The sequence below is a fragment of the Lathamus discolor genome, chromosome 2 (assembly GCF_037157495.1).
Source record: "Lathamus discolor isolate bLatDis1 chromosome 2, bLatDis1.hap1, whole genome shotgun sequence".
In the NCBI taxonomy this organism is placed as follows: Eukaryota; Metazoa; Chordata; class Aves; order Psittaciformes; family Psittacidae; genus Lathamus; species Lathamus discolor.
In genome coordinates, this window is record NC_088885.1 from 35,303,544 (window position 1) to 35,319,385 (window position 15,842).

General features: G+C 38.4%; 1 protein-coding gene across 2 annotated transcripts in view; it reads left to right on the plus strand.

Moving 5' to 3' along the window:
• CDK6 (cyclin dependent kinase 6) overlaps positions 1-15,200 on the plus strand; it is a 139,892-nt gene extending 124,692 nt beyond the window's left edge. For both annotated transcript variants that reach the window (XM_065666368.1, XM_065666369.1), the window contains exon 8: positions 1,653-15,200. In XM_065666368.1, coding sequence (XP_065522440.1) covers positions 1,653-1,799 — 147 coding nt within the window. In that variant the 3' untranslated portion in view covers positions 1,800-15,200. The remainder of the gene's footprint in view (positions 1-1,652) is intronic.
• The last annotated feature ends 642 nt before the right edge of the window (positions 15,201-15,842 follow it).

Genomic DNA, 15,842 nt, shown 5'->3' on the forward strand with positions numbered 1-15,842 from the left:
TGTTCTCCAGGATGCATGACTGATAGTTCCCATTGCACGTGTAGCGTGCCAAGAAATATTTATGTTTCCTTTTAACGAAGTTATTAAAGAAAAGCTCAAAATTAGGTAGACAAATTCATGTAAATCTGTGAAACATCAGCACAAAAACACTCGAGGTGTTAGAGATGAGAACAGTTAGAGACTAGAAAAGCATGTCAAGGAAGCGCCTGCTTGACTTGTCTTTAGAGCTTATGCTTAGATCCTCATTGCTAAACACAGTTGTGCCACTGATTCAGCCATTCTCATAGTACAAGATGGACCTGAGTGCAAAAAATTGATCTGCCATTTTGCATGATTTAGTGGAGCCAGTATAAAGCAGAAAGTAAGCTGTAGAGGTAGATTACAGCTGCATGCCTTCTAGTGAATGCTGAAAACTTGAGATTTGGAGTTCAGCAGCTGTTGCCTCTTACAAATGGCAGGATTGAACAGAAGCAAACAAATTGTGCTGGCACAACTGGTAACACTGAATTCAATTAAATTGTTTCTGTAATTTTTATAGGTATGTTATAAACCCCAATCCTCAAGTTTAGTCTTGCAATGGAATATAGGGAATGGCCTTGCCTCAGTTTGCCTTTTGCTGTGCTGTTGAAATCTAGCTAAATTTGTTCTCTGGAACAAATGCTGGACTACATCTGGGCACTTGAAATGACAGGAGAAGCACATCTGTTGTTCTTGCAGCCTGGAAAGTGAAGCTTAGACATGGGACAAGAATTAGATTCTGAGAACAACAAGGAATAAATACAGCAGAGCACTCAGTGTGAAGCATGATGGGAGGAAGGAAGAAGACAAGTATCTGTGTGTAGAAAGTAAAGTGGGAAGGGTTAGGCGAAGACATGAGAACTGGGAGCCAGCCACAGAAGAAAGGGGAGAGCAGGACTGGTAGTCACTGAATTGAATTTCAGAAGTTAATGACAGAAATTATGATACAAGAAAATAAAGTAGGAGTAGGAAGTGCTTAGATAAGGAATAGTGGGGAAAATACTATCTGGAGGTGAATAAAGAAAAAGAGGAAAACAAGGTATAAAACACAAGGCCACACAAGGAGAGATTTCAGTGCTGTCTGGGCAGAGGCTGGGATAAGGATCTGGAAAGATAGCGAGCAAAGTACACATAGGAAGAAGAGGCAGAAACTAAACACAAGACATTAGCATACAAAGGCTACAAAGTCAAAGACCCAATGCCTATAGACATACTAAGCCGAGGAATGAACCTTACTATGCCATCTGTGTTTGTCTAACCACAAAAGAACAGTACATTGAACACTGAGGGGTGCAAATGTTGTTTGTGAATAGCTGCTCCCTGCAGCCTGTGAGACAGGTGTTCTGTGCATGTGAATTCAAGAAAACCTGAATTATGGAATTTCCAAAACTATGAATACTTGAATTTTCTAACCTGTTATTTTCAATTAGCTTTGGGGATGCCATATTCATACAGTATGCCAGCACTGCTTGTTTTAATGTGAATGGTAATGTTAACATAACAGCCCATAGTGAGACCCTGTTGTGTCTCATACTGATCATAAATTGAAGGTGGCATGCATCAATGTATATATGCAATGTTAGCCCTGTTAACTGTACATTTTAGTTAAAACCAACTTCTTTTCATACTTACAGAAATGCTTAGCATTCAACCCAACCAAGAGAATATCTGCCTATGTTGCCCTCTCTCACCCATATTTCCATGATCTGGAGAAATGCAAGGAGAATCTGGACTCTCACATGTCATCCAGCCAAAACTCTAGTGAGGTGAATGCATCATAATGCTGACTGAAGATGAACCATTAATGAACAAGATGCGTAGCTGACAAGGCCACTGTCCCATACAAACCACATAGCTGTTCTAGCGAAGATCATTATTTGGAGGTTTTATGCACTTATCGTTTATTTGGGGACTGTGATATGCTTATCCAAGAAAATCAATCTAGTTTACTTTCATCAGAGCAACGCAAGGGCCAGTGCTTTGACCTGCTCCCATTGCAGCTTTATGTTTGTTTTGTTTTTGTTTTGTTTATCTACCTGGGAAGACTCCAGACAAAAAGAAGCTGCTGAGCAGTTTTGCTGCCATTTTATCCTTTTAATATCGAATGCTGCCAGCGTGGAGTACGATGATCGAGTCACTGCCAAAACATGATGCAATCTCTCTCTCTAGCTGCTGAAGCATGATTTGGTACTTTTTAAACTATTATTATGTGATCTCTTACAGTGATATTTAAGGAACGGCATTGAAATACCAGATCTCTGCAACCTGCAGTTAACTGATACGTGCATTAATACATCCAGCTACTGTTCATTCATGGCATACGTGCAGGTGCTTCCCCACTTGAAAACTTGGATGGATTATTTAATCATTTCATTGCTCTATAAAAATAACAGTGATGATGGTCATCATAATACATGTCTCAACTTCTAGGTTTTTTCACACACAAACGAGTTACTATCTAGCTACATTTGTGTGCATGTTGCAAAAAACAAGTATTCTAAAAATCCTCTAGAGTCCTGTTCTTAAAGACTCTTTTGGTTTCCAAATGGTCGGTTTGTGTTGAAATCCAGACACATCCTAGCCCTTGTTCTAACCTATCATTCCCCCCTGGAAACAGCTGCAGGCACATTCGCTTTATCTCATTCCAGTTTTTCTGCTATGCAGCTCAGAAGACATGAGCACAGCTAATGAAAATCAATACAGATTTTCACCTTCAGCCTTTTCTGATCATCAGCCAAAAAGGAAAATAGAAAGAAATTGCAGATTCAGAAGCAGAGAATCCTGTACCTGTGATAAGCACAGATATGTATTTGTGCAGAATTGAATACTGTCTACTGCGCTGCCTTACCTGCAACACCCACCCATGCATTATAAGCGCATGCATATTACTGTCTCAAAGTCCCTCAGATGTCATTTATTAAGCAGATTTGTTTTCTGTGCAGAAATGCATGAGCTTCTCTCCTAAACCACCATGTGGGTATACTGGCACATGCTTCTCCACTAGGGTTAATGTGCCATTATTGAATGTCAAAATAACTAAGCAATTCACATGTCTTTATAGCACAGTTATTTTAAATATTACATTAAATTTTTATATTTAGTATTTTTACCTTAACTAAAATATATTTTCAGTATTTTAAAAAGTTTTTATTTTTTTAATACTGTACTGGAGAAAAAAGAAATATTTTAAATCCATAAAAGCTGTTCCCTAGCATGACTTTCATTCATTTACCTGCTTGGGGGAAAATATTGGTCCAAAATATTGGTCCAATGAGTTAGCCCTTACCATAAAACCATAAATATACACGATTGCAGCACAACTGATGATAAGTGAGGCAGCTAGCTTTGCTTACTCCTGTCAGAGTCCCTTAGGGTTCTCTCTTCCTCATCTCTATTTTATCTTGTGTAGCTAGTGAGCCAGCATTATATCCTCATTCACAACATGCTTGGCAGAAGCAGGTCCTCAGCAGTGAGTTGAGCAATACAGTTTTTTTCCAGCTGTGGCATGAGAACTTGTAGCCATCCCCCTGGCAGGTACTCAGTCCTGTGATAGACTGGCTGTTGTGGCAAACTTCACTGTTAACTCTGTCTGGGAGATGGTCCATTGCTAGCATAGTGAGTAGAACTTATCTGTCTCTTGGATAAAGCTTTTCCTTATTGTTAGACATGTAAGTATGAGACATATGGTTAAATCAGGTCTGTTTTAAATAAGCCAGATTTTAAAAGGACCACTTGCATGCATGCATGCAGTGGCCTGTGCTTTTCTTCATGTGCAGGATGATGCCTATGCAAAACCTACTAGCATGAACAGGCAAGTTGCAAATTAGGCCTGGCAAGAGCATGCACAAGGCATCTGCCCACAGAGATACTGCAGATGCAAAAGACAAGGATTTTGGAAGCTCTGTGAGCAGCAAGCTGAAAGCCAGGGAGCCGTCATGGCAGCTAACCCTCTAATCTTGGCCTTGCCTCTGTCATTCTCTCTGTTCCTTCATAGAAGGGTAACTGAACTCACTGCCCTGGTGTTGTCCCAGCCTTATTCCTCCATGTGTCAATGGACCTGAGTGTGAGTAGGTTTTAACAATCATAGGAAAGGATGGGCCAGAGTGAAATTTTTGTTAACCATTTTTAAACCCTAATTAGAACAACAAACAGAGGCAAAGTTCAGGAGAATCTTGTGACAGTAACGAACAAGAACATTTTTGACACAGTTTAGCATCTTTAAAAACATTCCACGTTTTACCTAGCTCCAGGCTATCAAACATACTTCATCAGGGCATTCAGCTGGTGCAGCTTTCCAGCAACTGTCAGGGAACTCTCCCAGAAGTCTCCAATAACAAACATAGGTGAAAATGTAGGGGAGGAGAGGGCATTTTCAAATTAGGCTTAAAACTCTCAGATAGAGGTGTGCATCTGTTCTACAAAGGGAAGAGAACATTTTAAGCCAAAGGTTAATGTTGGCCCAAAAACTAATGAGAATGTAGAAATCACAAGGAAGTTAACTATTGGAGCAGTATTTCCCAATCAGTAGTATCAGAAGAAGAGCTCAGAGAGCAGTGGAGAAAAGCAGGAGCTGGCTTACAGAATCACAGGCAGAGCTTCTACTACATGGTGCTGTATGTTGTCTAATACAGGATAAGGTTATAAGTGGGGGTATTTGGGAGAACAGCTTGAGAAGGGCTGCATTAATGGTCATATTCTGGAATATCCAGTGGGAATGGCAGGAACAGAAAAAAAAACTTAAGTTCTGTCTTGTCGGGTTTAGGGACAAGATTTATCCAATAGGACCATTGCAGTAGCAAGGTCCTACATTCCGAGGACCAACAACTTTTCAATTGACTTCCTTTCAAAAATATCTTCAGGAAGAAATTCCATTTGACATGCCATAGGCTTGCTCATATTCCAGTCTTCCCTGCTAAACCATGGGGTTTCACACTAGTAAACTCAGAAAGCCTATTCTCTGGCTGGGCAAAGTGCTGGCACTGGCTAAAATCATGGCAAGAATCATGCTCATAATTAGACAGTACATACAACTGTGGGACTGTGCTTGAGCATGTGCCTTGCTCTTCTTATTTTACTGGTATAGCCCTAGTATTTGTGTACCTTTGCTCATTACTGCCATGTGTAGGATGTTGGAATTGTGTCAGTGAAAAAGAAAGTGTTTCTGGACACACATGTTCCAGACTGTGGTGCAAACTCTTCATGCACCCTTTAAATAAGACTTTGGAGTGCAATTTTTTGTAGCAATAACTATGCCTGTATGTGTTCTACAGGAGCAGTTCAACAGCAGCTAAAAACCACTGAATAACAAAAGATAGATACATAAAAATTAGTATAGATGTTCAGCTTCTAGAGCACCCACAGCCAGGCACTGTGCTCTCCTCAGCAGAGAACAGGGTGTTCTTAGTAATGGAAGGAGTGATTTCTATTTCCCACCAACCTTTTTTTTTTTTTTATCAGTACTACATAATTATGCGGGAAAAACAGACCCAGTAGCCAAGGAAAAAAGTCACCAAAGCCAGCTAGTGAAGTGCTAATTGCAATACATCTGAAGCAGCCCTTTTCTCTTTTCACCCTGTCTCCACGCTCATTCTAGCTTTTTAGTTCTTCACTCAATTTCCTTATGGAAACAGATTTCAGTGACACAGGTGCTATTTCCAACAAGGTTCTTCCAAATTTTCCATAGCTACCCAGTATCAGTGTATTACCAAGTGTTGCTTCAATTTAGTCCAGAACCAACAATTTAGAAAGATTCTCTTTGTGCACCTCTTTGCTTACCCTTAGTTCTGCATACACCTATGTTGCTTTCTGTGCTCCAAGTGAAATTCTACAAATAGGGTCTGCATATTTCTGTGTTGGCTGCGCCCACACTCCAGGGTTTTTTCAACCTGTTAGTCCACAATAGTAAATGTTAGAGTACTTTTCTTTGTTGTTTCTGTCCTAAAACACACCAAAAAAGGGGGACAAAATGTTTGCAAAATACTGAAATTTGGTGCTATGCATACAGAGCCTTTTACATGAAATGAATCAGTAAGTTGTAGTATTTGAGCATCTTCTGCGTCGGGGGTGGTACCCAGCATCTTAAGTAACTCTCGTGTGGTTTTTACACTCAATGGTTGTTTTGGTGAATAAGAAGAAAATACCATACTACTTTTCACAGGTTCACTCCCTGTCTTTGAGAAGCATGTTTTATTATACATATGATTCTCTCTGCTGTTAGGTATTAGGTCAACTTTAATATGGAAAATAAAAAGAAATCATGCTTGTTTGGTCTTTTAACCAACCAATTTGGAGCACTTATCAGACTCACAGCTGAAAACACATCAGTTGTCAAATAGGTATATGAGTCATAAACCACACAGGTTGGTTTAAAAGGCCACATAAATTAATTGTGTTCCGTGTATAAGATACAGTTGAATATGGAGGAATTTTATTCTAAGAACTCTGTTTTATAGAACCACTTTGCTAGTATTTTTTCATATACAATAGTTTCAGGAATAGATTGATTTTTATATACAATGTGAATTAGAAGATTCTAGGCTATTAGAGTGATTTTGCTGTGTTACGCTTGGAGCTTGAACTGAACACAAGCTTAGGAACCTAACATATTTATTTTATTGCTACAAAACTGCTTCTAAATACCAAGGTCTTTTTTGATGTTAACGGATTTCACACTTCTCCTAATGTGTAAATGATTATTTTCTTGAGATTAGTATATTAGAAAAAAACATTTTCCCAAGCTGCAGTTGTGTGGGAAAAATTAAGAAATGTATTTTTACTTTCACAGAGAATAATAACATGTTATATACTGAAATCTTCAGTAACTGTCGATAAGCTATCTCTTTTGCTTCTTTTTGATTACTAAGTATCAGAGTATACAGATTACTTTCCATGAAGGAAAGAGAAAATCAGAAACAATCTCAAAAAAAGTAAATGGGATTTTATATGTTTAACCTTCCAAGTTTCATTTTCATACCGAAATTCTTTGTTCAAATACAGTTCAGGTGTGCAAAAACATGACTGCAGTTTTAACAGTCTAACAGGCTGTACAGCTTAAATAGAAGCTTTATTTGTGAGCTATTTATTTTATCTCTTTGGTTTTCAAATTGTTAGATAATGGCTGTAATACAATTCTAGTTTCTGGACCAGACTCTGTAACCATCAACTCCCAGTAATTTATGTAAAACAATAAGAAGCTTTCTCATGGATTTAAATTAACTAGGCCATTAAAAGATGAAAGATGTGGACATACAAACTGACAAATATGTTTTTGCCAAGTGTTATTTCTTCCCTTTAGTTTTAAGCTTAGCAAATACTGCATACTGATATGCGATATAAATACAAAATAAGAACCATAAAACCCACTTAGGAGTAGTGTGCATAGATAATAATTTTAAAGCGCTCATTAGGTTCACGCAGAAACCAGCTGAAAATCATTCTTTTGGCTGTAACAGTCAAAATTTTGAAACTGATGTATTTTTCCATTTAAATATTCCTGAAAAATTATGTATATGTTTTAAATCCAGACAGTGATAGGCACCCAAACAGAACTGAATCAAACAGGAACTTGTGCTTAAAAAAGATTCTGCAAAGTCAAGTGGATACCATCAGATCTTTATGTGTTCATCAGAAGCTGAAATCAGCCAGCACCATGCTTAGATGAGCTTTCTACTTTCTGGGCAGAAAAGCACAAGGTTGCTGCAAGTAAAGTTAGTGGAAAATATGCCTTGACTTAAATAAAGTCCTATGAGAGCTTCTGCAATATTCGTATTTCCATCCTTCACTGAAAGACTGTACAAAGCAGCTCAGATAAACCAAAACTCCATAACCATATGCCAATTTTTTTCCTTCAGATTAAATGTTTTATCTGTGTTAGAATGTATTGGTGGGCTTCATCCAGCCTGTTGTCAATGAGGCTTTTGCATGGCTAGAGAAAGTAAGAAGAGATTCTGCTGTAGATATTTTGAAATGGGGTGATTGTGGTAGGGTAGTTTTTTTGTTTCCAAAAAAAGATCAGAGAAATGATACTGCATGATTTTCAATAAAACAAATGAACAACTGCAGAAAAGATTAATAAGGAGATTTTAAGGAACTATTGGGAAAATATTATTGGGATAAGTGAAAAGGAGCCTATTTATAATGTGAAAAAAAATGTAAATACAAACAATGTATATTAAATATGCATTGGAACTGATACTTTTTCACTGACCCTGCGAAGTTGATAGGGTTTTATGGAAAAAAAGCATCCAAGGATGAACTTACTCTAACTACCATTTTAATGTTCATTTGCACTAACGCAACCTATGTTATTTGACTGAAAGGAGAGGGGAGAACAGGTAGTGTTTAACTTGTGATTTATTTTGCTATAAAGCTCTTGAGCTCACTGTCCGTTTTCGAGTGAGCTACATTTACATCCACACTGTTTAGCTTTCTATACCTTAAACCCATCCACATGCCAGACACATTTTCTAGTGTTTACATGGATACTTGCTCCTATTGACATGCTCATGTTAAACCCAGCCAAAGAGCACTGTCTCTGCCACTGAATGGAAAATGGATTGTCACAGACTGCCAGCTTCCTTCGTGCAGTTACTCCTAAAGAGTTTGTAATTAACGTTCTACAGTATGCAGCCTTTCCTGGAATTCCATATTTCTTATGTATGTCATGTTATGCAATCCTCAGCTTTTTTTTCTTTTTTCTTTTTTTTAAGAAGAAAGTTTTGAAAGAAAAAAAACAGTTCTTGAATGTTAGGATCAGTTTTGAGTAGCTAGATGAGGGAGGAAAATCGTGAAGTGCTGCAAAGATAGGAAAATGAGCAGAGATTAGGAGAGTTCAGGACAATTTTGGCAAGTGAATTTAAGTATGTGGAAAAGTTATGTATAAGTGTAGGGGGAAGACTTTTTTTTTCCACATCTTTTGTTCTGTCATTTGCTTTCATTCACTTGTCATTCACTTTCATAAGCATCAGATGATAAAGCAGGACTCTTGCATGAGATTTTACTTCCAGATACTTATTATGCCAACTCAAGTCATGAGCTCCAGTGCAGTTTTTCAGCATAGCAACAGCTCTATTTTTTAACCCACAATTGGAGGAAGCTAGAGGTTTTTTCTGTGTAGATATTGAAATAAAAGTCTTATGAGACAGCTTGAGAGCAGGTTAAACTGGCCACACAGGCACTGCCTGTAGCTCAGCTGCAGATGTGGAGAACACACAGCTCTAACACAGGGGCATCACTGTGTCCTGTTAGTGACCTGTTAGTCCTGTCCAGCTGACTCCTGTCACAAAATGAGAACCCTTTGGCAATGTAGAATAGCATGGTTTTGAGCACCTGGATTTTGATAAGATTATCTGAATGCAGGTTTTGCTGTGCAGGTGGTTCACCATCTTACAGGAGCAAGTCTGAGAGCCTAGCAAGTCTGTCCAACACCCAGTGTAACTAATACTGCAGAACCATCTGCTGTGAAAGAAGTCTTTTTGAAGGTTGTACAGCAGGAATGGAACTTCCTAAGCTGCTCTGCCAACCTGATAGCTACCCTTAACTATTGTTATGCCACCTCCAAAACCCATAGAAAATAAGGCCTGTATGGCATTTTGTTGTGTTTAGTCCATGTGTAGGAGTGGCTGGGTATGTTGATGCAGAGCAGCTAATTTTGGTCCTTCCACTAAGTGTGAGCAACTGAGCTTGGCACAGAGACAAATTTCACCGTTTCAGGAATGGGAAACCTCTAATTCTACACTGTAGTTCTCTGGCATTTGTTAAATACATACAGTGATGGATCACTCAGACACTCAAGTTGTCCTTTCCTTATCCCAGATCATCCTACTGTGACACTATGAAAGTAAGCCCTGGGTTTGTCTACTCCTCAACAGTCCTTCAACATCCTGCTTCCTCTCACTGTAGTGACAGTTACCTATCATTTGTGTCTGATCCTTCCTGGTACTTCCATGGCCCCTTAAGAAGCTGTGAGCTTTTAAATTACTACCTTGTGATTCTGCAGCCCCTTTCAATGACTTGTACTGTAATTTTTCTTAGTTTCTCATTTGGAACTGGGATATACTACAGTACAATATGGGAAACTCTGAGCTACTTCTACTCCAGGCAAAGAGATGAGCTAGAATAGATTGGACTGAACATAATGTGCTTGATCAGCCAAAACAATTTTTGATTCAGAAGATTATCTCAAAAAATTATTTACTAAGTATAGAAGATCCCTGAATAACTGCCTGTGATGTACATATTCACAAGAGCAGCCAATGGTGCTTCTGTTATACAGAAGTTTTTAACAGATGCAAATCTACTGCTTACCCTCCCTTTTCCTTCCACTTACCCAAAATCACTGTTCCCAGAGAGAGGTTTCCTTCCAGTGTGAGGCAGAGCAACTACAAAATAGTTACTTTATCAAGGTCCCTAACTCTCAAAATAACTTGGACACACGCAGGCAATCACACTCATTCGTTTTTTTCTATGGCAGCTTTGAGGAAAGAGCCTGCCACAAGTAGTAGGCACAAATGGACCTTAACCCCCAATATATTCTCCCAAGGAGAAGTCTTTCCAGGATCTTGAAGGGACAGTATCCTTACTGACAGTCAACTTCTTTCCATTTCTAAGAACTTCCTAAAGAAAGCTCTCTCACTACACAAGGAGGATGACTGTGAATCTGACCATGTTTCTCAGTCTTTTTTCAGCAAGACAAAATCCATCAAGATTTCTTGCAGGGACTTTGTCTTGCAACAAAGGTGGCTGTAACCGTGGGTTGCAACTACAACAAAAAAGCACATCAGAAATTGGATGCTGGCAAGAAGTTTGTGGATACAAGTACAAGGTAGCTTATAGAAGCTCAGTGTGGATGTGCTCATCTGGAAGTATTGATTGACATGTGCATTTTGAACTTACTTATTTTGAAGTTGCCTGTCATAACTTGACAGAAGGCCTGCAGTGTCCTGAGATTACAGGCTGAAAGGACTGCAAAGATCGATCCATCTTTTCCTTTTTCTTGCTAGATGTCTGGCAAACCAGTGGTTTTCCAGCTTTGTTCTGCTTCAATTTGTTTTATTTCACTTCCACCACCACCTTTCTCCTTCCTATTGTGCATACTAAGTTGAATAGAAAAGCATTACTGTAGTTTACCAGCTCAAAAATCAGAGCAGGCCAGCACTGTCTAAAAGTTTTGATTGCTCTCTGGTGGTCAGTATTAAGTGAATCAGTTTCCCTGTTTAGATTCCAACAAGCAGAATTCAGTATCCATGACATCTTCCTTCAGTACTGTCTAATAACCTTGCTGTCATTCTCCACAGTATTCAAAATCTTTTTCTGGAGACTGAACTCCCCTCCTACAACCCACCTAGAGTCATGACAGTGTAGGCATAAGAAGTTTATGGCAGTGCTTTTCAGTAAAGAATGAGTCTCAAGGACTCTTAGCCAGGCACCTTTCACATACAAAGCAGTTACTTCTGTTCAGGTGAGAAACACATTTTAGAGTACTTTAGATAGAGAAAATGTAAAGATGCCATTTATTTTTCTGGTAGAATCTGTTTTCTACACAAAGCCGTATGATTTTGGCACTGAAACCAAGCCCATGGGCACCCGTTTCTTCTTTTCTTTTAGTCTTTAATTTCTTTGTAAATTCCTTTCAAGCATTCAGGTTAATGTATTTATGGTCCATTTCATTCCAATTCATTTAAGTGGTCTGTGTCTGCCACTGAATCATCAGTTTTATTTTTAATGTAATATTTAGCTGCATTACTTTGAACAGCTTTAAAAGTATAATGTCTTTGAATGCTCTAGTTAAAGAAAAATTATACCCTCAAAATGATGTCTTAGAAGTTCAACTATATACTTGGGAAATAGTGTTTATATTATAACTCCTGAAAGCATCACAGGGTGCTTTTGTCTGTATGTCTGTCTTCTACTTTCAGTGTAACAGTGTGTATTTGTATTTCCTCACTAGCTTGATCCTCTCCATCCTGAAGGCCTAAGAATGCAAATACATGAATACTGTGCCTCGCCTGAGCAGTCGCACAAAGCTAAGCGGGGTTGCTCACGGGAGTGTAGTTGCTCACGAGAAAGTATTTGCAGAAAAAGGCTTTCCTTTAGCAGTTGACTGTAGTTGTGAGGACACATGGTTAATAACAGCACCAAGACACCAGTAAATGGGGTCAGTGTTTATCAAAGATGTGGACACATTTTATCTGCAAGTTATCTGACATTAACCTAAATTATTGCTATTATAATTCAGTATATTATTTCTGATGAAAACACACTAGTCCTGTGAAAGGGTAGTTGCCAAAAAAATGTGTTGAGTCTTGCTGCTTTGTTGTTTATTTGCATTTAGTATACATTTTGGTTGTTGAAGTTAAGCTAGTTTCGTAGAGAGGCAGAAAGCTAGATCAGTCAAAAAAAATATAAAGCTTCATACTGTACATCGAGTTTTGCAGCTAGGGTAGTATGTGTGTTCAGATGTAGTATGTTTTATGCTTTAGGGTATTTTTGTTTGTTTAAGTATGTAAAGGAATAAGCAGATTACTTTGAAATGCTGTTGTAGAGCTAATCTTACACATAGCGGGGGAATGTTGTCTGAAAAAATAAAGTTAGAAAACATTACATAGGCTGCCTTTGGCTTCATTTTGTTTGTAGCAGGTCCAGCAGGTATCTGGCGATTCCAGACGCTTAAGCCAGGGGCCAAGTTTGTGTGGCATCTTGTAACTGAAGAAAGTTTTTTGCAGCGATAAAGTTGCCCATCTGGGCTTTAAGTAAGATTGTTGGCTAAACAAAAGCATAAAGGCAGCAAATTTAGGTAATTTTTTGTGCATGCACAATTGCATGAAACTGGACTGGGGTTTCAAAGTATTTCAAATTATCTAGCATAATTTACTTCTGTTGTAACTCCACTGGCTACAGTTACATTAAGCCAAGAATTTGACCTTGTAAGTCCACAAATTTCAGTGTCAGGAAGCTCAGGTCTATATAAAAATACTTAAGCTAAGTAAATCAGCAAGAATACTATATAAATGGTAATGTGTGATAAAAATCTTAACTCTAGTAACATTATTTCTCTCAACATTTCTATTCATTACTTTATACAAGAGTTCAGAAGTGCACTTCTTAGCATCGGGACATGTGGAAAAAAGCGTGATGCTGGTACAGAAATGTATCAGAAAAAAAGATTCAATTCTTACTGCTCCAGACACTCCGTTTGTGCCTACCTTACATGTTACAAATTCCACTGAAGTTAACAGAAGACATGTAGAAAGTTAAGCCTGTTAGTAACTCTCATGGGACACTGGTTTCAGAATCTGCAAAAAAAGTTACGTTCTCAAAAGAAAATAAAAACGTGGGGTTTCAGGTTTACAGAATACCATGGACAGTGAGGACAGCTTCTGAGACACGTCCAGACTAACTTCATTCATATGACATCAGACCAACATCCATTAGCAAACAAAGTCCATCTCTGTACCTTTGTTTCTCGGTATGATTTTACATAAAAAAGAACATAAAAAGCATTTGGAAAGTTAAAACAGCTTCTCATGCTGTTTGGCTTAATTTTTTCTCTTTTTCTTCCCCTTTTTTGTAATAGAAGAGGATTTGTTCTGGAGGTGTCTAGGATTTGGTAATTCAAGGCAAACATGCAAAGCAGTTTTGAGTATACTTTTTGTTTCATTCACCTTAGGGCATATAATCAGCTGGTGAAAATCAGCACAGTCCTGTTGACTTCTACAGTGTTCTATCAGCTTATACCAGCCGAACAGCTAGCATACTGAGTTTTAGCATTTCAAGTCACTTTACCTACACATCCAGTAGGATATTATTTTGCAAGGTGGAAAGTTACCTACGATGCAAACTGTACTACCTAGACTACCATTGATACCTACTCACAGGACATGATTTCACTGTATCACTTCATACTTGAACTTCATGGTGTTCTTTTAATCAGGGTACAAACATGAAAAGGTGCGTGTGTTACTGTTTCTTTTAAAGGTGCATCTTTTTTATTATTATTATTTTTCTGTGTGCTTAATAGTTACTATTCAGTGTTCTTTACATTCTTTGCATTCAGCCTTCAAACGACCGGTATGTGAAAACACAGTATCACCTACAGAGGTACAGATAAACGTAACAGTAACTTCTTGAATTGTTACTCAAATATACTGGTTTACCTTTTGGTCACCAATATGCCATCAAGGGGATACAACGTGCAAACTCTGGTATACAAAAGCCTTGCACCATTACTGTACATGAAATCCTGCAGCCTCTCTCTCCTCTTCTTGCACAGCTGCTGATTACCGTATCCGCCTTGGGGAAAAGTATGTTTCTGCTGTACAGAGTGGCTGGGAAATCATGTAGCCACGTTGGAAGCTCTAGAGCTCCCTTTGCAAGCTTTCAAACGCAGCAGCTCTTTGAGCTAACTGCATGCGTGCTCTGTGTCCCCTGTTGCACCCCTTGGGGCCTTCCGCTTTAAGAGCACCCTAAGCTGGGGCTATTTTACGTTGACTGCATTGAAGTTCACCAGAGCATGCACCTTACCATATAACATACTTTTTTGCTTTTACACATTTGTAAAGATGGTCGACTGCAAAAATAATCATGTGTCAATACAGCAAAATTAAATTAAGGCACACAGAAGGTTATCACTATTGTATTATATCAGAATTACAGTCCTTTGGAACTGAACGTTTTGCTGCTGGCAGTGCAAGAAAAGCAAAGTTGTGTATTTATTGTTGGGTGCTGAGGGTTCAGAATGAAAATCAATATAATAAAAATTTTCATGGTGTCAAGTTCTTTTTAGCTGTTCCCAAACTAGTGGAAAGTAAAAAGGCAAAAAAATTAGTTTCGTATTTAAGACTGCTTTCCTGAGGTTTACTTCACCGTTCTAGCTATATTTGTCTTTTATCTAAAAATGTAAAATGAATACAAATGCAGTAAGTATTGTATATTAAATACAGAAAATTAGCAACAGTGCTCTCTAGTTTTTCTGTTTGCAAGTGTTTTTCCCAGCACCATGGGTACTCTAGAGAATCAACAAGCACACACACATCCAGACACAGGACCTTAAGTGCGTGCACACCCTTCCCATACAAACACCTTCAGTTTTAGGGAAATCTAACCACATTTGTCCTGGTTTCTCATTTCTGAACTACTTCATTGCTTATGTAGGATGAATTGCATTAAAAAACATACAAAACCGAGTGATCCCTTTTTCTTTCAAAGGCGCAACATGAGTACAATTGCTGTGAACTGTATGGTTCAGCACTGGTTTCTTTACTGAAATCTTTGGTTTGGGTTGGGCCACTTGTGCTTTAATTCAACTATACTGGCTCTCAGTCATTCCTGAAATGCAATATTTTCCACAAATGTTGCTTGATTCGGCTTTCGCACTAATATGTGTGGTATTTGTGTGTTCCTAAAGATTCTGCTGCCTTCATTTTCCTTCATTCAAGAAGTTGAGCACGCTTGATGATTGTTTTTTCTTTATTGACTACAAATATGACTAGTAACATTGCTGTAACTAGCATCATAGAAATGGTAAAAGTGCATGTCTTGAGTCAAGCACAGAATGACACAACATTAAACTAAAACCAGATGCGTATTTCCTGTCTTCACTCCCAACCAACCAAAAAATCCTCACTGAAACAACTCAAAGCTTCAGCTTAGTGTAAGGACCATTAAGAGCTCTTTAGAGCAGGATCAGGTAGTTTCTACTGATGAGGCCTCCAATGAGCCACCAGGCATAGAAACCTAAAAACTATTAGCTCAAGCATCCAGATTTCAGCTTCTGGGTGAATGCAGAAATGACTGCAAAGTTTACCACACCACAAAGAATCTTGTAA